The sequence below is a fragment of the Saimiri boliviensis genome, chromosome 1, assembly GCF_048565385.1.
Source record: "Saimiri boliviensis isolate mSaiBol1 chromosome 1, mSaiBol1.pri, whole genome shotgun sequence".
Classification (NCBI taxonomy): Eukaryota; Metazoa; Chordata; class Mammalia; order Primates; family Cebidae; genus Saimiri; species Saimiri boliviensis.
Window position 1 is genome coordinate 146,082,472 of NC_133449.1, and position 20,616 is coordinate 146,103,087.

At 42.6% G+C, this 20,616-nt stretch overlaps 1 protein-coding gene across 1 annotated transcript in view; it reads right to left on the reverse strand.

Moving 5' to 3' along the window:
* The window catches only part of SF3B3 (splicing factor 3b subunit 3), a 53,761-nt gene that overhangs the window by 8,173 nt on the left and 24,972 nt on the right, over nucleotides 1-20,616 (reverse strand). The window contains exons 11-18 of the mRNA XM_003939928.4: nucleotides 19,516-19,588; nucleotides 13,517-13,668; nucleotides 12,909-13,064; nucleotides 12,009-12,164; nucleotides 11,317-11,460; nucleotides 4,832-4,954; nucleotides 3,662-3,816; nucleotides 837-1,011 (exon numbers count right to left, since the gene is read on the reverse strand). Coding sequence (XP_003939977.1) covers nucleotides 837-1,011; nucleotides 3,662-3,816; nucleotides 4,832-4,954; nucleotides 11,317-11,460; nucleotides 12,009-12,164; nucleotides 12,909-13,064; nucleotides 13,517-13,668; nucleotides 19,516-19,588 — 1,134 coding nt within the window. The remainder of the gene's footprint in view (nucleotides 1-836; nucleotides 1,012-3,661; nucleotides 3,817-4,831; nucleotides 4,955-11,316; nucleotides 11,461-12,008; nucleotides 12,165-12,908; nucleotides 13,065-13,516; nucleotides 13,669-19,515; nucleotides 19,589-20,616) is intronic.

A 20,616-nucleotide genomic window follows, 5' to 3' on the forward strand; every position in this document is an offset into this window, starting at 1 on the left:
GGAAGCTCAAGGACTGGAGAGTTCTGTTTTAGAAAGGGAAATTAACTGTGAAAAAACGGAGGTCAGAGTATAGTCCTGGGTTAAAAGAAAGGCTCTAAAATAAAGTACTTTGGGGCAAAGGCCTCTGCTTAAAGCAGCCTAGATCTTTAAAAACAAAGAATAGAATAACAGTAATAGGAGTTTAAACTTTTAATACAGTCTCATTTCCAAAGCACCACTGGTATGCAGTGACATGATCATAGCTCACTGTAGCCTTGAACTCCTGGGCTCAAGTGATCCTCCTGTCTCAGCCTCCCAAATGGCTGGAACTACAGGTGTGTGCCACCACACCAAGCTAACTTTAAAAATTTTTAGGCCGGGCGCGGTGGCTCAAGCCTGTAATCCCAGCACTTTGGGAGGCCGAGGCGGGTAGATCACGAGGTCGAGAGATCGAGACCATCCCGGTCAACATGGTGAAACCCCGTCTCTACTAAAAATACAAAAAATTAGCTGGGCATGGTGGTGTGTGCCTGTAATCCCAGCTACTCAGGAGGCTAAGGCAGGAGAATTGCCTGAACCCGGGAGGTGGAGGTTGCGGTGAGCCGAGATCGCGCCATTGCACTCCAGCCTGGGTAACAAGAGTGAAACTCCGTCTCAAAAAAAAAAAAAATAAATAAATAAATAAATAAATAATTTTTAAATAGAAGTGCTGTTTTGCTATGTTGCCCAGGCTTATTTCGAGCTAGTGGCCTCAAGCAATCCTCCCACCTCAGCCTCCCAAAGTGCTGGGAGGTTTAAACTTTTCAACCTAATTTCACATATTTTCTAACAGAACCCCTGAACGGCAGCCTCATTACCTCTGCCATCTGCTGCTTTCTCTGAGCTTTTGTGGCCTCAGTGTAGGCATTGTGGTCCGTTTCAATGATAATAAGATTGTTACTCTCCGGGTGGATGACAAATTTCCTGGGTGTGTACTGCAGTGGGAAGGCTACTTGATTGAAGACAGCACCGAGCTTCTCTAACGCCAAAATCCTATGACAAAAAGGAAGGCAGTCATTTAATACTCCTCAGAACCCAGAAATTGGTGTTGAAATAGACTTTGAGCAGTCAGCAAACACATTAAATCCCTGAAGCTCTAATGTTGGCATTAGGCAACGTTAAAAACAATCTCCCAATCTAGAAGATTCTGCGCTGTAGACAAAGAGATCCAGGAAGAGCCTTCCCATTTGGCAACACCCTACCACAATTATGGCAATTCTAGTTCCTACCAATGAAACACAAACAACTGTCAAAAAAACTTTTTTAAAATCACTCCAATGATAATAAAGAGTACCAATCCCAAATTTGTTGTGAAACATGGCAATTACCTGAACATATATGCTATTTGCAGCACAACATGAAGCACAATATTATGATTGTGCTTCATAAAATAAAGCGGATGCCTTTGTGAACAAAAATCACCTCAGTTTAGGAAAACTATGTTAATGCAAGAGACAGAAATAGGGGACCTAAAAATTTCTGTCAAATTGGACAGAGATGTACACGTAAGACAAACTATGTGCAAAATGAGCAGAACCTAGGTACTGTAAAAAATATAGTTACCTGGCTGGGTGCAGTGGCTCACACCTGTAATCCCAGCACTTTGGGAGGCCAAGGTGGGTGGATTATGAGGTCAGGAGTTCAAGATCAGCCTGACCAAACATGGTGAAACTCATCTCTACTAAATATACAAAAATTAGCTGGGCGTGGTGGCATGTGCCTGTAATCCCAGCTACCCAGGAGACTTGAGGCACAAGAATCATCTGAACTCTGTATAGTTACCTGCTCTCTAATGATGGAGTTTTATTTGTAGTTTATTCTCTACATTATAAAAAGTAGAGGCTGGGCACGGTGGCTCACACCTGCAATCCCAACACTTTGGGAGGCTGAGGTGCGCAGATCACCTAAAGCTAGGATTTCAAGTTCAGTGCAACACTGAAACACCAACTCTACTAAAAATAATAAGAAGAAGAAAAAAAAGCTGGGTGTGGTGGTGCATGCCTATAGTCCCAGCTACTTGGGAGGCTGAGGTGGGAGGGTCTCTTGAGCCCAGGAGCTCGAGACCAGCCTGGGCATCATGGTGAAATCCCATCTCTATAAATAAAACAAAAATTAGCTGGCCGTATTAGATGGCATGTGCCTATAGTCCCAGCTACTCGGAAGACTGAGGCAAAAATAGCTTGAGCCCAGTAAGTTGGGGCTGTAGTGAGCCATGATCACACACCACTGCACTCCAACCTGTACAACAAACAAAGACCTAATCTCAAAAAATAACTTTAAAAATAAAAATAATTAAATCTTTAAAATAAACAAACTGCTTCCAAGAACTCTGCTTTTATTTGTCTCAAACAGTCATCTTCCCTAATTTAGTTTTAGGGGGAAGTAAGTTCTGTTGCTAGGAAATCTAAAAATCTGTAGGGATTGTCTAAATCTATAGCAATTCGGGAGTTAGGGACCACAGATGAGGCTGTAAGACTGGGCTTAAAAACAAGGAGAACATTGACAGGCAGGTATGTACGTGGGTGAAGCCTTCCAGCACCAGCAGAGATTCAAAAAATATTAAGTGATACAGAGAAGTGCAGGGAGATCAAGTCTGCTGGAGCAGAAGATAAATACAAAGATGACGGAAAGAAAAACGACAACGACCAAGAAAAGACCCTGAAAGCTGTTGCAAAGAAATTTTGGGGCTGGGTGCGGTGGCTCACGCCTGTCTGTAATCCCAGCACTTTGGGAGGCCGAGGCAGGTGGATCACGAGGTCAAGAGATCGAGACCATCCCGGTCAACATGGTGAAACCCCGTCTCTACTAAAAATACAAAAAATTAGCTGGCCATGGTGGCGCGTGCCTGTAATCCCAGCTACTCAGGAGGCTGAGGCAGGAGAATTGCCTGAACCCAGGAGGCAGAGGTTGCGGTGAGCCGAGATCGCGCCATTGCACTCCAGCCTGGGTAACAAGAGCGAAACTCTGTCTCAAAAAAAAAAAAAAGAAATTTTGGGAGCTCATTTGATAAGAAATAGTGATTAATCTATCAAGAAGCCAGTTTCATTATCAACAGCCAATAGTTATAACCAAGATGTGAACAACTTTGGTGGCCTAAGTTTAAAAGCCACCAAAAACTTAAGGAAGCCAAACTGACTGGGTTATTTCAGGTTATTTTCCATCTTGCAAGGAATATTAGATACAGTGCTCAAACTTCACATCAATATTACCAGGAAGAACAATTTTGTCAACTTGAAAAAGGTTTAAATAACTTATATGTTGGTTAAAATTTAAGATTTAACATTGCAAATGACAAGAGTAAGAAAGGTTATCAATGTAGTGATCCAGTACTTGCTCTAAAACTAATCCAATGGCAATGCCCTTTCTCTAGAAAACAAAAATCTGAAATCTCAGGAAGACTGGACTGTACTGCTAAGTATTGGAGCTTGGCTGTAAAAGTCTTAACAGAAGCTAAAACACTGAAACTTGGCTTCCAGGTGCTAAAATACTGAGCCAAATGAAGGTTTCAATTGTAACACACAATTCTCATGGTAAAGTCAGTTCTCTGCCACCTCTTCACAGCCTCCTCCAACACTCTGGCAGAACTAGTCTGAGACCTTGGCAGAAAGGCTTCCTGCTGGGCTTGAAACACGGACTCACTCACCGCAGGGTATTGGTGGAGATGGCCACAATGCCCTCGGGACACTGTTCCGAGGCAAAGCCTGATGCAAATTCCAGTGTCTCGTAAGACAAGGGGGTGAGATGGAAGCGAGATTGGTAAGAGTAGCTCAACCATGAGCGGCTTGACATGGCCAATACCTGAGGGGAAAAACACAGCTCGACTAAGTGTGGGAAAAAACACAAATATGGTAAGCTGACCAAAAACCCTATCCCTAAATTTCAGTGCAGAGTATCCTAAGATATTCTGGAAATCTAACAGGCTATCTTAAGAAAAAGAGGGTTAGAAAGAGGCAGTGTAGCTGAGCATATGCGAAAGGCATGGGCTACGAGCTATGTGATCTAAACAAACCACATCATCTCTCTTAGCCTGCTTCCATGTTTGTAAAATGAAAATAGTGCCACAAGGCTAGACAGCTCCAAGAATTAAACAGAATGAAGGCCAGGCATGGTGGCTCACACCTGTAATCCACTTTGGGAGACTGAGGCAGGCAGATCCCCCGAGGTCAGAAGTTTGAGACCAGCCTGGGTAACACGGTGAAACCTCATCTCTACTAAAAATACAAAAATTAGCTGGGCATGGTGTCGGGTCCCTGTAATCTCAGCTACTGGGGAGGCTGAGGCAGGAGGATCGCTTTAACCAGGGAGCCAGAGTTTGCAGTGAGCTGGGGTTTGCAGTGAGCCAAGATAACACCACTGCACTCCAGCCTGGGCAACAGAGTGCAAAAAAAAAAAAAAAATTACATGGAATCAATTAGCACAGTGCCCAGGAACACTAACATTCTTAACTACACAGGATACAATGTTTCCCAATCTCTTTCACATTAGGTAGTAAAGTTATTAATGATCTAAGACTAGGGTAAAATCCAAGAAGAATTCTAATGGCTAGTGGTGTCTTAGATGGGAGATTTCCAACCCTATTTGACCAGTGAGGGGGCTAAAGGGATCAATATCTCAACCCACGTATAAATGACATAGTACCATGGAACCCCAATGAGGAGGCTCTAGGTTAGGAAACTCAGGACTTCCCACATAAAGGAAACCAATCAAGACTGAGTGGTAAATTAATGAAAGTAAAGCTTACAACAAAGACTCTTCTCAGATGGTGCCACTAAAATCCCAAACATGTTCCCTGTCTCCGACCTTCATTACTTACAGCCTCCTGGCCTTGCATTCGGACTCGGAAGAGCTTCACGGGACGGGAACCCAGGTACCGAGTTCGAGTGTCAGACAAATCTCCAGTGACAGGGTCCAGGACAGTCCTCAGCAGCACACCGTTCTAATCAAAAGAACAGGAGTGGGTGAAGCCTACTCATGATGGAAGCATATCAGCTATGATGGGAAACCTCCCCCTTGGCTACTTCATATATGAAATCAGAGCAGATGGAAAGAAACAACTTGGTTTTTAAAAAAAGATCCTAAATAATCAGCCATTCACTCATTCTCTCACTAAACCACTTAATCATTCAAAGTTATGGACCATCTACTAAGTAAAAACAAACTGATTTTTCACTGGATCTCCTTAAAATTTCTTTTTACCGTGTATGTTAAATCCTTCCTCATTAATGTATATTTCAAATAAATAAATAACCAACCATATCGACCACGGTTCCTAAACAGCATTTCCTCTTAAAGGAACAAGGTTTCTAAAAGGAAAGACTCATCGGGGGCTGGGGCAGAATGTTCCAGACACATGTGGGACACCTTATTGTGCAACAAGGCAAGGAAACCCTCACAAATGGTGGAGTTGTGTTAAAAAGACAAAGAAACCAACTTGAAAGAGAAATTTCCACTTTTCCAGAATGAGGCAATTAAGCATCCCCCACACACACACAAAAAAAAAACAAGCCAGGTGAGATGGCTGACACCTTTAATCACAGCACTGTGGGAGGCCAAGGAAGGAGGACTGCTTGAGGCCAAGAGTTCAAGAGCAACCTGGCCAACATAGTGAGACTCTATTTAAAAAATTAAAAAAATTTAAAAAAGCCGGGCGCGGTGGCTCAAGCCTGTAATCCCAGCACTTTGGGAGGCCGAGGTGGGTGGATCACGAGGTCAAGAGATCGAGACCATCCTGGTCAACATGGTGAAACCCCGTCTCTACTAAAAATACAAAACATTAGCTGGGCATGGTGGCATGTGCCTGTAATCCCAGCTACTCAGGAGGTTGAGGCAGGAGAATTGCCTGAACCCAGAAGGCAGAGGTTGCGGTGAGCCGAGATCGCGCCATTGCACTCCAGCCTGGGTAACGAGCGAAACTCTGTCTCCAAAAAAAAAAAAAGACACAGAAAGAGGAGTTAAATCCATACAAGTTTATGATGTTACTCTATTTTATTTTTATTTATATACTGAGACAGGGTCTCACTCTGTCACCAGGCTAGAGTACAGTGGCACAAGCTCAGTTTAGCCTCCCCCTCCCAGGCTCAAGCAATCCTCCTACCTAAGCCTCCCAAGTAGATGGGACTACAGAAATGTGCCACCTTTCCCGACTAGTTTTTGTATTTTTAGTAGAAACAAAGTTTTACTATGTTGCCCAGGCTAGTCTCGAGCTCCTGCACTCAAGCGATCCACCCATCTCAGCCTCTCAAAGTGCTGGGATTACAGGCATGAGCTACAGCACCTGGCCAATGTTACTCTAAAAAAACAGCAAAAAACCCACTTTACTGGTCCCCACTGAAGTGAGTGCTATGGCCCTTACTCTTTACTCTGAAAACAGGTGAACAATGAAAAAAAAAAAGTACCCTTTTCCTGTATAAACTGTACTTACAGTAAACAAAGAAATGCTCCCCTCCCCCAATAATTAAATCTGAATCTAACCAATTTCTTGATCTGTAATATCCAATACTATAGCTATACCAAGCTACATGTGGCTCATCAGAACTGAGACAGGACCTAGAGTGCTATCTCACATCCGTAATTGCAGCCCTTAGGGAGGTCAAGGCGGGTGGATCACTTGAGCTGAGGAGTTCAAGACCAGCCTGAGCAACATGGCAAAACCCTGTCTCTACTAGAAGCACAAAAAATTAGCTGAGCTCGCACCACTGCACTCCAGCCTACGGAACAGAGCGAGACTCTGTCTCAAGAAAAAAAAAAATTTAATAAAAATAGTTTAAAAAGAACTAAAACTGACTGTTAAGTGTAAAGTACCAAATACCAGATTTCAGACTTCATTAAGAAAAAAAAAAAAAAAAAAAGAGCCCTTTCTGCCCGTGGACGCCGCCGAAGAAGCATCGTTAAAGTCTCTCTTCTCCCTGCGATCATGTCTAAGTCAGAGTCTCCTAAAGAGCCGGAGCAGCTGAGGAAGCTCTTCATTGGAGGGTTGAGCTTTGAAACAACTGATGAGAGCCTGAGGAGCCATTTTGAGCAATGGGGAACGCTCACAGACTGTGTGGTAATGAGAGATCCAAACACCAAGCGCTCCAGGGGCTTTGGGTTCGTCACGAATGCAACTGTGGAGGAGGTGGATGCAGCCATGAATGCAAGGCCACACAAAGTGGATGGAAGAGTTGTGGAACCAAAGAGAGCTGTCTCAAGAGAAGATTCTCAAAGACCAGGTGCCCACTTAACTGTGAAAAAAATATTCGTTGGTGGCATTAAAGAAGACACTGAAGAAGATCACCTAAGAGATTATTTTGAACAGTATGGAAAAATTGAAGTGATTGAAATCATGACTGACAGAGGCAGTGGCAAGAAAAGGGGCTTTGCCTTTGTAACCTTTGATGACCATGACTCCGTGGATAAGACTGTCATTCAGGCCGGGCGCGGTGGCTCAAGCCTGTAATCCCAGCACTTTGGGAGGCCGAGGCGGGTGGATCACAAGGTCGAGAGATCGAGACCAACCTGGTCAACATGGTGAAACCCTGTCTCTACTAAAAATACAAAAAATTAGCTGGGCATGGTGGCGCGTGCCTATAATCCCAGCTACTCGGGAGGCTGAGGCAGGAGAATTGCCTGAACCCAGGAGGCGGAGATTGCGGTGAGCCGAGATCGTGCCATTGCACTCCAGCCTGGGTAACAAGAGCGAAACTCCGTCTCAAAAAAAAAAGATTTGTCATTCAGAAATACCATACTGTGAATGGACACAACTGTGAAGTTAGGAAAGCTCTGTCAAAGCAAGAGATGGCTAGTGCTTCATCCAGCCAAAGAGGTCGAAGTGGTTCTGGAAACTTTGGTGGTGGTCGTGGAGGTGGTTTCGGTGGGAATGACAACTTTGGTCGTGGAGGAAACTTCAGTGGTCGTGGTGGCTTTGGTGGCAGCTGTGGTGGTGGTGGATATGGTGGCAGTGGGGATGGCTATAACGGATTTGGTAATGATGGAGGCAATTTTGGAGGTGGTGGAAGCTACAATGATTTTGGCAGTTACAACAATCAGTCTTCAAATTTTGGACCCATGAAGGGAGGAAACTTTGGAGGCAGAAGCTCTGGCCCCTATGGTGGTGGCGGCCAATACTTTGCCAAACCACGAAACCAAGGTGGCTATGGCGGTTCCAGTAGCAGCAGTAGCTATGGCAGTGGCAGAAGATTTTAATTAGGAAACAAAGCTTAGCAGGAGAGGAGAGCCAGAGAAGTGACAGGGAAGCTACAGGTTACAACAGATTTGTGAACTCAGCCAAGCACAGTGGTGGCAGGGCCTAGCTGCTACAAAGAAGACATGATTTAGACAAATACTCATGTGTATGGGCAAAAAACTCGAGGACTGTATTTGTGACTAATTGTATAACAGGTTATTTTAGTTTCTGTTCTGTGGAAAGTGTAAAGCATTCCAACAAAGGGTTTTAATGTAGATTTTTTTCTTTTTCTTTATCTTTTTTTCTTTTTTTTTTTTTTGCATCCATGCTGTTGATTGCTAAATGTAATAGTCTGATCGTGACACTGAATAAATGTCTTTTTTTTTAATGTGCTGAGTAAAGTTAGTCTACTCTGAAGCCATCTTGGTAAATTTCCCCAACAGTGTGAAGTTAGAATTCCTTCAGGGTGATGCCAGCTTCTATTTGGAATTTATATACAACCTGCTTGGGTGGAGAAGCCATTGTCTTCAGAAACCTTGGTGTAGTTGAACTAATAGTTACTGTTGTGACCTGAAGTTCACGATTAAAAGGGATTACCCAAGCAAAATCATGGAATTATTGGTTATAAAGATGATTGTTGGCACATCCTATGCAATATATCTAAATTGAATAATGGTACCAGATAAAAATTATAGATGGGAATGAAGCTTGTGTATCATCCATTATCATGTGTAATCAATAAACGATTTAATTCTCTTGGGAAAAAAAAAAAAAAAAGAAAAGAAAAAAAAAGAGAGAGAGAAAGGTAAAGTACCTCAGCAATTTTTATATTAACTACATGTTGGAATGATTTTAGATACACAGAGTTAAAAGAACATTAAAACTGGCCAGGCACAGTGGTTCATGCCTGCAATCCCACCCGCACATTTGGAGGCCAGTGTAAGAGGATCACTTCAGGCCAGGAGTTTAAGACCAGCCTGAGCAACACAGCAAGAGACTATCTGTAGTTTAAAAAAAAGAAAAGAAAAAAAAAACATTAAAATTACTTTTTTCCTTTTTGTGGCTACAAGAAAACTTATTTATTTTTATTTGTTTTTCATTTTTTGTTTTGAGATGGAGTTTCGCTCTTGTTACCCAGGCTGGAGTGCAATGGCACTATCTTGGCTCACCGCAACCTCCGCCTTCTGGCTTCAAGCGATTCTCCTGTCTCAGCCTCCTGAGTAGCTGGGATTACAGGCATGTGCCACCATACCTGGCTAATTTTCTATTTCTAGTAGAGATTGGGTTTCTCCATGTTGGTCAGGCTGGTCTCAAACTCCCGACCTCAGGTGATCTGCCCACCTGGCCTAGAAAATTTAAATTACACCTGTAGCTCACCTTGTATTTCTAACGGATGGCATGGTCTTAACTCTACCCACCAGCTTAATAAAGAGGATACAGGAACATTGAACACACAAACAATGACTTTGTCAAGTCCAGAAGGTAGGAAATTGTACAAGACAAATGATGAGATCTTGTAATGCTACAAAATGGGGTAGGACAGGTTAAGAGACATAAAAAGACAGATGAAGCAAATGGAAAAAAGCATAGAGTGCTATGCTGAGAAGCTGAGCACAGCCAAATATAAAGCCACTTTGGGGGAAAGAAGAACAATGGGGAAAACTGGAACATGGTATTAAAAAACTATTGTTGCCAGGCGCGGTGGCTCAAGCCTGTAATCCCAGCACTTTGGGAGGCCGAGGCAGGTGGATCATGAGGTCGAGAGATCGAGACCATCCTGGTCAACATGGTGAAACCCCGTCTCTACTAAAAGTGCAAAAAATTAGCTGGGCATGGTGGCACGTGCCTGTAATCCCAGCTACTCAGGAGGCTGAGGCAGGAGAATTGCCTGAGCCCAGGAGGCGGAGGTTGCGGTGAGCCGAGATCACGCCATTGCACTCCAGCCTGGGTAACAAGGGCGAAACTCAGTCTCAAAAAAAAAAACAAAAAAACTATTGTTATATTTTGCTGAGCATGATAATGCTAATGTCTTACAAAAACAGACATCTGTTGGAGCTATGTTATCAATTATCTGTAGATGAAATGACAATGTCTCGGATCTGCTTTAAAAACAGTTCAGGGAAAAGATAAAACAGAAACAGCAGAATGCTATTAGCTGTTAAAACCAAAAAAGAAGATCAGCTGGGCGCGGTGGCTCACGCCTGTAATCCCAGCACTTTGGGAGGCCAAGACAGGTGGATCACAAAGTCAAGAGATCGAGACCACCCTGGTCAACATGGTGAAACCCCGTCTCTACTAAAAATACAAAAAAATTAGCTGGGCATGGTGGCGCGTGCCTGTAATCCCAGCTACTCAGGAGGCTGAGGCAGGAGAATTGCCTGAACCCAGGAGGCGAAGGTTGCGGTGAGCCGAGATCGCACCATTGCACTCCAGCCTGGGTAACAAGAGCGAAACTCCGTCTCAAAAAAAAAAAAAAAACTAAAAAAGAAGAAAAAAAAGAAAATACATGTGGCAGCCAGTTAAAATCAAACGAAAGAAAAAAAACGATAAACAATAACAACCCTCCCCCTAAAAAACTGGGTACATGGAAGTTCACTGTATTAGTTTCTCTAACTTCTGGTTGTGTTTCACATTTCTAAATCAGGAAGTAAAATTAAAAAGGAAAAAATACCTGGGCTAGATTAGATGTCTGAGTCAATAATCATTAAAGAAAATAAAAATATATGATTAAGAATCCTGACACTATGTTAGCAGCACAAAGAGCTCAGCAACTTCGGCAACAGGGAACATTTAGGGGTTCTTTATTGCTAACAAAGCCAATTATTAACTGAGAGGTATTCATTCCAAAAGCAGAAATGAATAGTGGGAACTACAGGTGATCCCATCCAGTTCTGACTTGGAGCACCTATCAAAAAGCATCTATCAGATGTGAAGACTCTTTATGAAAATATTTCTTTCCCAGCCTGATTTGTTCAAATTAAAGAGTTAAGACAGCAAAACCCAGAGTGACACTGTTTACTTTTCATAAGGCGAGGATCTGAAACCCTGGAGACAGAAAATGCCTGTTACCAAAATAAGGAGTGCATGAAACCTACAGAAGGCCTGATGTCCACAATGTGGGCCTCTGGATCTCTTACCTGTAGCCCAATATTCAGGTATAGGAAGCCAATCGAGCCCCTCTCACCCAGTTCATCCTGCTTCTCAGTCCCACCCATTTCCACGATACACAAGGACTCAGGCTGGGCTGGGAGAGCCTGCATGCTTAAAGGTTGCAAACAGTCCTGAGAGAGAGAGAGAGAGAAAAAAAAAAATCATAAAAACACAGAAAACAACAATATTGGGAGAAAAAAACATATCTAGGGAAATCTAATTCTAGAATTAGATTATGCACAGAAAAAACCCTGGGAGTGAGTTTTACGAGAGTATTGAGTTATTAGTTACACCAAATCTCAGAATAAGCTTCAGGAAGATCATGCTTTTCTCCTGTTGTCAAAGGAGATAATGGTAAAGGTAATAAACCAAAGTACACCTCCCACAAAGTCATCTAGGGTCCTGGAGCAAGTCAAATTTAAGTGGTCTTGGTTTTTAACTAAAAAAAAGGGAATTGAAGCTTAAGCCAAAGAAACATTTCTGTAGTCTCAGGGATCATATTCTTAAACCACAGCACCCAGCAGGAGACTCCTGAAACACACTGCAACACAAGAGAAGCAGTAGGTACAGATTTTGGAGTCTAACACAGCTGACATCAGAGATGGACAATGGACATCAGGAGTGGGCCAGATGGTCAGGTTCCAACCAGATGATCCTTGAAGCTGAAAGTGTCACTCACTGAGGGGTCCAGGGAGATGATTCTGACAGTGTTGTCCACAAGGCCCACGGCCAGGAAGCGAGACCGCTGCTCTCCAGGGGGTACATTGGCCAGACTCATGCACACCACATCTGCTGACATCTCCTTCCGTTCTGTGTACTCATTAAGCTGTCCTGACTACAGGAGGAAAAACAGAGTGAGGTCAAAACTACAAAGGGGTGAGTCTAGATGCTCCAATTCACCCAAAACCCCGGACCTACAGAATGAAGGAGAGCTGTTATATTTTGTTCTGCTTCCCCCGACTCTTCTCACTATAGTCAATGACAAGAATTTTCCTGAGTTCCCAAGACTGAATTTAACAGGCTCACTGCAAGCAAAATGAGTATCTTTACCAATCAGAGAATGAAAAGACCTTTGAGAAGGTCAATGTGCCACAAATTTTCTAAGCCAACTTTGCTCTCAGGAAATGGAGATATATAAAACTGTTTATGTGTTTATGAGAATACTCTGGGTGAAGGGCAAATACGGTTAAAGACAAGGAAATCTCAACCAAAGGTACAGTCAGGCTACAAATTTTGCCACACTAGAAAACTCCTGAGAGCAAGATAATTAAGTGTACTGAATATCCTTCTATACAGAAGTTTTCAGAAATGGATTCAGACTGCGGAAATTAAATCTATGCCAAATATTTGTTGGAAAAGTAGAGAGTGAAATGCAGGAGGAGCAAGTGTTTAATTGCTAAGAGGGGATTTCATAACTCCACCTAGAATTAGGCATCAACTTACCCTTTTCCCCACCTCTGTGAAGGGTCAAACTGGTTTGTGGACACTTCGACTCTCTTTAACCGTCATCTAAATGCCTAGACTACAATGCCCATCTTTCCCTCTGGACCCTACACTAAGCAATGATAAAATAACATACGGGATCCATCTCGAAATAGACCAGCTCTCCTCCCGTCAGGGCAATCACCACTTGTCGCTGGTTCACTGCACACTTCACAATTGTTTTCTTTCCAGGGGTTTTCCACTCGTTAACTCTCTTGTCTGCTCGTATGTGCCGAATGCCATCTGGATAGACCTAGAGTCAGTAACAGAAAGCAACTTGACTTTAATAATTTGACTCTTGACTCATCACTCAGAATGACCCTCACAACTATCAGATCTCTCACTACGCTTAGACCTGGGGCCATTGCATTTGAGGCACCAGTGGAGTCAATGACAAGAGTTATTTAGTAGGCCCCAGGCAAGGTCAACTTTTAAATAATGTTTTGCAATGTCCACTTCAAATAAGTTCAAAGCTCATTAACAAAACACTTATATTTACTAGAGATGAAGACAGCAGTGATGTGGCTCTGTAACAAAAAAAATGGCAAATACACAGGGGACATTATGTGCCAAACTCATATGTTCCCTCCCTAAGGCCTATTGGAAGGTGAGGGTGAAAAGAGACATGAACACAGCAGCCTAAACCACAACAAAGGCCAAGAAAGAACAAAGCTAGCCCAGTAGGTAAGCTCTGAGAACCCTCACCTGCACCAAGGCATCATCTCCTAACAAGGAGCAGGACAAAGTTGGGGTGGTCCCCAAGAACCCAGAGTCAGTCACTTCTTCTACAGTCTCTCCAATGGACAACACCAGGGTGGCATTTACGAAAGACACAATGATGTAGGCATCAAATTCATCTGAAAAAGAAAAGAAGGGAGTTGGTTAGATAAGAACTCATTAGAACTATAAAGCCAAATGAAACTAAGAGTTCTCTTCAGAAACCTTCCAAGGCACTTCTATGTGTAGTTATTACACACATACACACGCACAGAGCAGAGGATGAGCCAAAAGAAAAATGGAAGTCATAAGAGCCTACAGAAATACCCTCCTTCCTCAATATTTTCTTGAGACATCTGTTAGAGAAGTGAGGACAAAGCAAAGGAATTGGAGGCATGAGGACATTTTAAATACAATACTGATGCAAGAACATACTGAGCTACAGCTTCATTTATTTCTGTCAGTTATAAATCCACAATCCCTTTCTAAGAAGAGATACCCCTTTTAACTAGGAAAGACCCCTAACTTCTTCCAAAAGCAGCTTATGCCGGAATGAACAGAAGCTCTAATGAATAAAATAGAGATTACTTAAGCCTCTGTGAGGCTAAGTCATTCCGGGCTTGGAAACTGAGACTCCTAGTCCCAATGGGAACGACGTAAGAAAACTAGATAACCAGGAAATGGGGGGGGGGGTGCAGTTTGCTTATATTGTTATACCTTGACCTCTCTGACCTCTCTGGTATTTCACTACTTAAGAATAGAACAATCCTGCGGTCATGAGCAATTAGAATTTGCTTTTTCGAATGAAATGTAGTTGAATAAACAAACACTAATGAGTTTCTCAAGGAAGTCAGAGGACTTGAGTTATATATGAGAAACCTTCAAAATTTCTTCTGCAGATCCCTCTATTTCCCATATATCTCACCCTACAACATAAAACAGCTTCTGCAAATGTCCCCATCCAGTACAACGTATGGCATACAGCTTGATAAATGTTGAGGAAAGGCACGCTAATTTTTTAAAAGAGTTGAGATTTTCCTGCTTTACATGTGAATTTTTCTATCAACACCCCCTTGCCCAGAAATCAGATAAAAAAGAAAAACAAGAAAAGGTACCAAAATTTAGTGGCTGCCTCACTCCTAGTAGTAGCAGCTATAGGACCCTGTCTGCCTAAGCACTTGTCAAGACCTCAATGCCAGAGGGCTGGTCTATTCATTCACATGAAGAGTATACTTTTGGTTCTGATGACTTCAAAGGAGGTTCAGCTGAACTAAGATTACTAGATCAGCTCTGCAGAATGCAGAATCAGCATTCTTCAAAGAAGCAGGGGTCAAGTGAAGATAGATCATTCAACTGGGCATGGTGGCTCATGCCTATAATCCCAGCACTTTGGGAGGCCAAGGTGGGTGGATCACTTGAGGTCAGGAGTTTGAAACCAGCCTGGCCAACATGGTGACAGCCTGTCTCTACTAAAAAAATAAATAAAATGAAATAGAAAAATTAGCCGGGCATGGTGGCGGGCACCTATAATTCCAACTACTCAGGAGGCTGAGGCAGGCAATCACCTGTACCCAGGAGGCAGAGGCTGCAGTGAGCCGAGATTGCGCCACTGCACTCCAGTCTGGGTGACAGAATGAGACTCTGTCTCAAAGCAAACAAACAAACAAGATACATCATTGGCGTGGCCTAGAGTAGTGTTCTGCTGTATTAGCAGGACATAAAATCAATTCAATGGGTTGTACAATAGGCACTTCATAACAGAAATAAATGTAATTTATGACGCTGCTTCACATATAGTAAGTTAATTACTGTTTTGTGAAACTTTTGTTTCACTTAATATTACATATATATATATTTACCGTGGTGGCTGTAAAACAAAGCTCAAAGATCTTTTCTAATGGGCATGCTCTGATGGTTAGACCAGGCACCCAGAGTAAAGGTTCAATTTCCAAATCATAAGGAATAATACTGGACATGAAGATACTTGGTTTTTCATCATTTTGCTATAACTGTCATTACGTATCAAATGCTTTGAGGACGTCTTACACGACGACTTTGTAAAATTAAGCACTATTCACTATCATGAGTAAGGACATGGTTGTCTCTGAAATGGATGCCTCATCCATCTCTATATAACACTAAGCTTGGAACCTTTACTCCAACTCTCAGTTTTTGCACTGAAAATTCTTGTGTAAAAATGACAGAAGTTGCTTAATTTTAACATTATGTGAATACAGTACCATTTCATGTATTCCCATTACTGAAACCTAATAATCTTAAAAACTGTGTCAAAGCAAATTAAAGCCAAGCAACCAAAGGCTGTAACTGGCCAAGATTTCTGGTCTCAGATCTTCACCAAGGGGAAAAGGGGGCCTTCCAGAAGACAGACCATACAACCTTCGACTTTCATGGGAGAGAATGGGGAAAGGAAGGGAGGAAGGGTACCTTTCCTTTGACTAAGACTCCAGATTACTCAAACATAAAAGAAAATAAATGCTCAGTGGACTTAAATAGGGTCGTACTTTTGCTAGACAATTCAAGACGTGAGTCAATGACGTCTAAAAGCTGCTTTAAATCACAGATTTCCTCAAAATTAAACACTGTCCTGTGAACACCAAACACATTGTAACTTCTACCCCTTTCTTCTACAGTGAGGAAGTTGCAGCAGACTAACTCTTAGGTACTAGAGTAAATACAGATTAAAAGTTGGAGTTCAAGCCAGGCATGGTGGTTCAAGAACTTTGGGAGGTTGATGAGGGAGGATCACTTGAGCTCTGAAGTTCAAGACCACCTTAGGTAACATAAGACGACCCCAACTACACAAAAAATTACAATTATTTATTTATTTATTGAGATGGAGTTTTCTCTTGTTGCCCCGGCTGGAGTGCAATGGCGCGATCTCGGCTAACCACAACCTCTACTTCCTGGGTTCAAGCAATTCTCCTGGCTTAGCCTCCCAAGTAGCTGAGTATTACAGGCATGTGCCACCATGCCCAGCTAATTTTGTATTTTTAGTAGAGACAGGGCTTCTCCATGTTGATGAGGCTGGACTCAACCTTGCCACCTCAGGTGATTCGCCCACCTTGGCCTCCCAAAGTGCTGGGATTACAGGCATGAGCCACTGCACCCAGCCCAAAAAATTATCAAAAAAAAAAAAAAAAGTTGGAGTTTAGAACAAAGCCAAGCTTTAGTCAAGGTAAATGACTAGGAACTGTACCATCCATACTGCCCTTTTCTAAAAGATGCAAGTCTCACATGAAACAATAGTTCATACCTCAGTGAAGAATCTATCAGGGTATGAGAATGCATCTTTAGGTCTCAGTTCAACAGGGCTCCCCCCATCTGTCTGAACACTGCTTACGACCCCAGAAGAGGGAATGTTTTTCTCTTCTACTTCCCTTGCCTTAGGATTTAAGGGTCAACCAGCAGCTCACTCCAACAAAAGGTAAAGTGAGCGACTATCCAGATAACTGAAGCCTCCGCTAACTCACTCTCACTTCATAGACAAGAGTACCTGATACTTATCTTGCTTCAGCAAGTCCTGAATATACTCAAAAGCTTTCTCCAGGTCCTGATGTTTCAGTCAGGACACCTGGAATGCACAACTCCAAGACAGTGTGAAGCTGAAGTTCTTTAGCTAGAGACTCTTTTGGCTTAGTAAAAGACAAATTCTGTGGGAGAAAGTAGAGAGGCAGACTTCTGCCTCAAACGATCTCATCACAGGCAGACAGTGTATAGCACTATTATGCCCAGTGACATCCAACTGCAAAGTTACCCTCTGACAGACACCATCAGGGCAGCCTCAATATATTATGCAGGTCCCTCTCCCTGGATAAACTATAAGACCCCACAGTCAACCCTAGCAGTAGGTACACACCTGTGGTGATCAGCACCTTCACCAGCCACCTGTGGAAGAGAAAAAAAGGCTTGGTATTGGTAGTGTGTATCACCAAGTACCAGCCAAGGTTAGTATTTGCCTGGAAGAGTGCAGCATGTGCGGACAGAAGGAATGTTCACTCGATAGTAACTTGGGGTATCTGGAAACTGAGTGAACCAAGAGAACCTGACCAATATTTATGGGTGACTCCCAAATTACAGTACCGAAAGAGTACAATTTAGCAGGATCTAGTCCTTTCCAAGATTTCTGACATTTAATAAAGAAGAAAAACTTTCAACTACAAGTTCCATCATGCAACAAACTGCCTGTCACCAAGTCAGCAAATGCTGTCCCTCTTAAGAACCTGTCCTGACCTTCAAACACATGCCCCCTCCTTTAACCCCTCCTGGCAATGTACCCATGCCTTTCACCACATCACAGCACACAACAGTTTTGTATACTTGTCTTCTTTTTTAGATGGCAAGAGCTCTGAGACAAAGACGCTATCTTAATTACTCTGAGTACATGGTGGGCACTCAAACAACTAAACTTATCCAGAAAGAAACCAGCAATACCCACAGACTCTCACTGCAGTTAATCAAAATGGACACTGGACTGAGATTCAGGAGACAGGATTTTCTGTCCCCACTACCTAGACTATGTCTTGAGACAGTCAATCCCTTTAACTCCCTGTATTCTTCATAAACAGTGAGGGTTAACTTTTCTGTAAACCTAAATCCATTTTATTTTTCTTTTTCTGAGACGGAGTCTTTCTCTGTTACCCAGGCTGGACTGCAGTGGTGTGATCTCAGCTCACTGCAACTTCCACCTCCCAGGTTCAAGTGATTTTCCTCCCTCAGCCTCCAAGTAGCTGGGATTACAGGCATGCACCACCTCTACCCAGCTAATTTTTGTATTTTTAGTAAAGACAGGGTTTCACCATGTTGGCCAGGCTGGTCTCAAACTCCTGACCTCAGGTGATCTGCCCACCTCGGCCTCCCAATATGCTGGGATTAGAGGTGTGAGCCATCACACCCAGCCCTAAATCTGTTTTAAAACAAAAAGTTTATTTAAAAAGTTAAACACCAACAAGGACCAACTACTTTATGCAGATACTACACACAAAACCAGGTGCCTAATAATGATCTTTTCAGCTCATAAGCCTACCAATTTCTTATTCACATTTTTCCTTTTCTACTCAACTCGGGTATGATTCAAATGCCTACAATGAAAACTAATTCCACAAAAATAAGTACTCTACTAATAGTAAGTTGTTTTCCTCCTACATATTTCCCAACTCATTAAATGTTTCATACAAGCAGAATATCTAAGTATCAGGCAGAATTACAGCTGTTTTCTTGAAAAAGCTGTCTGCCAGCCAGGATGATCTTACTCATCCATCCCACATTTCTGAGAGAACAAGAGAAAAACATAGCTCCAAAGTGAATCAACAGAAAAATGACTGAGCTTTCTTTCTATGAGACTGCAATTCAACTGTCACAAGACTTCCCTGTTACTGCACTAACTAGCAGGCATTCTCCTATAAATGATCAGGTGACCATTTATATCCAGGAACTCAAACTCCCTTCTCCTTCCCTGTCCCCACTTTTCTACTCATGCTAAAATTCTAATTCCACTCAATTCCACCTGCTTTCCTTAAGCACTAGCAAGACTAACAAGCTTTCCCAAATCTCTTAATTCCTAGACCACCCTGAATTTCACTGCGGCTTCAAAACAATTTAAAAGAACATAGTTGAAGAAAAATGAAAAAGCACAACTTTCCCTCGTATCATACCTCTTACACAGATGAATCCAGTGCCTTTATCAATATAAAGTCAAAGAGCATCACACTTGACAGCTCTATGAAATGTTTATGTACTAAAATAAGACAGCCAACCTATGCCCCCATCATTCCCACCTGCACAAAAAGAAATGGTAGGTGAAGGCATCCTGATTAGAAGAGCCTCAAAAACAGTGTTGGACCAGAAAAAGTTTCTGGTATATGGTGCTAAAGGAAATGATACAGAAGTATTATGAACGTAGCCTTTTAAGCCTTCTATGTCAATGGCACCCAGACCCTCATTTTGTCTATTGGGAAAGAGCTGCTTACCTTCAATGTGTCGACGCACTGTCCAGACAGCATTGGGGTTACCGGGTAGCTCAGAAACAGCCATTTCTGACACCTGACAGGAGAGGAGGGAAGCCACAGATCCAGTCAGCATACAACTCAGCTACCTTCTTACAATCGCACCAGAAAATAAGGTCTCAAAGGCAGGGTTCACAATGTATGCTGGATTTAAAGGATGAAACCACCTAGTGAAAGAAGAACCTAAGAACCAAACAGGCTAGAGACAGTAGCAATCCCCCTGACAGCTTTAATCAAAAGTCACAGGATGTCTAAGAGGGTACAGTTGCTGCAGCCAAAACCATATCCCTTTCCTTCAGGTACAACATGCTGTGATCGTCCTCAGAACAGCAGTGTCCACTGGGAATGAATCGCGCCATCTAAATTGGCATCCCATTTCTTTCCCTAGCTCCCATAAGACCAAATCCCACCTGGACCAATTCAAATGCCACATTCTTTAGAAAAATTATTCCCTTATCCCCTTGGCTGGCAGTCACCCCTCTCTTCTATAAACACTCACAGAAATAAGTTACCACCGGCTGGACACAATGGCTCACACCTATAATCCCAGCACTTTGGGAGGTCAAGGCGGGTGGATCACCTGAGGTCAGGAGTTCAGGAGCAGCCTGGCCAACATGGTAAAACCCGTCTCTACAAAAATGCAAAAATTAGCCAGGCATGATGTGGACGCCTATAATCCCAGCTACTCAGGAGGCTGAGGCAGAAGAATTGCTTGAACCTGGGAAGCGGAGGTTGCAGTGAGCCAAGATTGTGCCATCGCATTTCAGCCTGGGGGACTGAGCGAGACTGTGTCTCCAAAAAGAAGAAATCAGTCACCACTTCTTCTTAGGGCACTAGCTGTTTTGTCTTTCCTATTAGATTCTTACGTTCCTCAAAGTCAGAGTGAATGATTCTCTACATGTTCTATAGGTTCTCAAACATAAGAGTAAACAAAACATCTAAGCCAAATTCAAAATATCTAGAGGAGAAAACTGGAGGTGGGTTATACAGAAACTCTCTGCACTATTCTTTACAATTTTTCTATAAATGTAAAATCATTATAAAATTAAAATTATTAAATGTTTT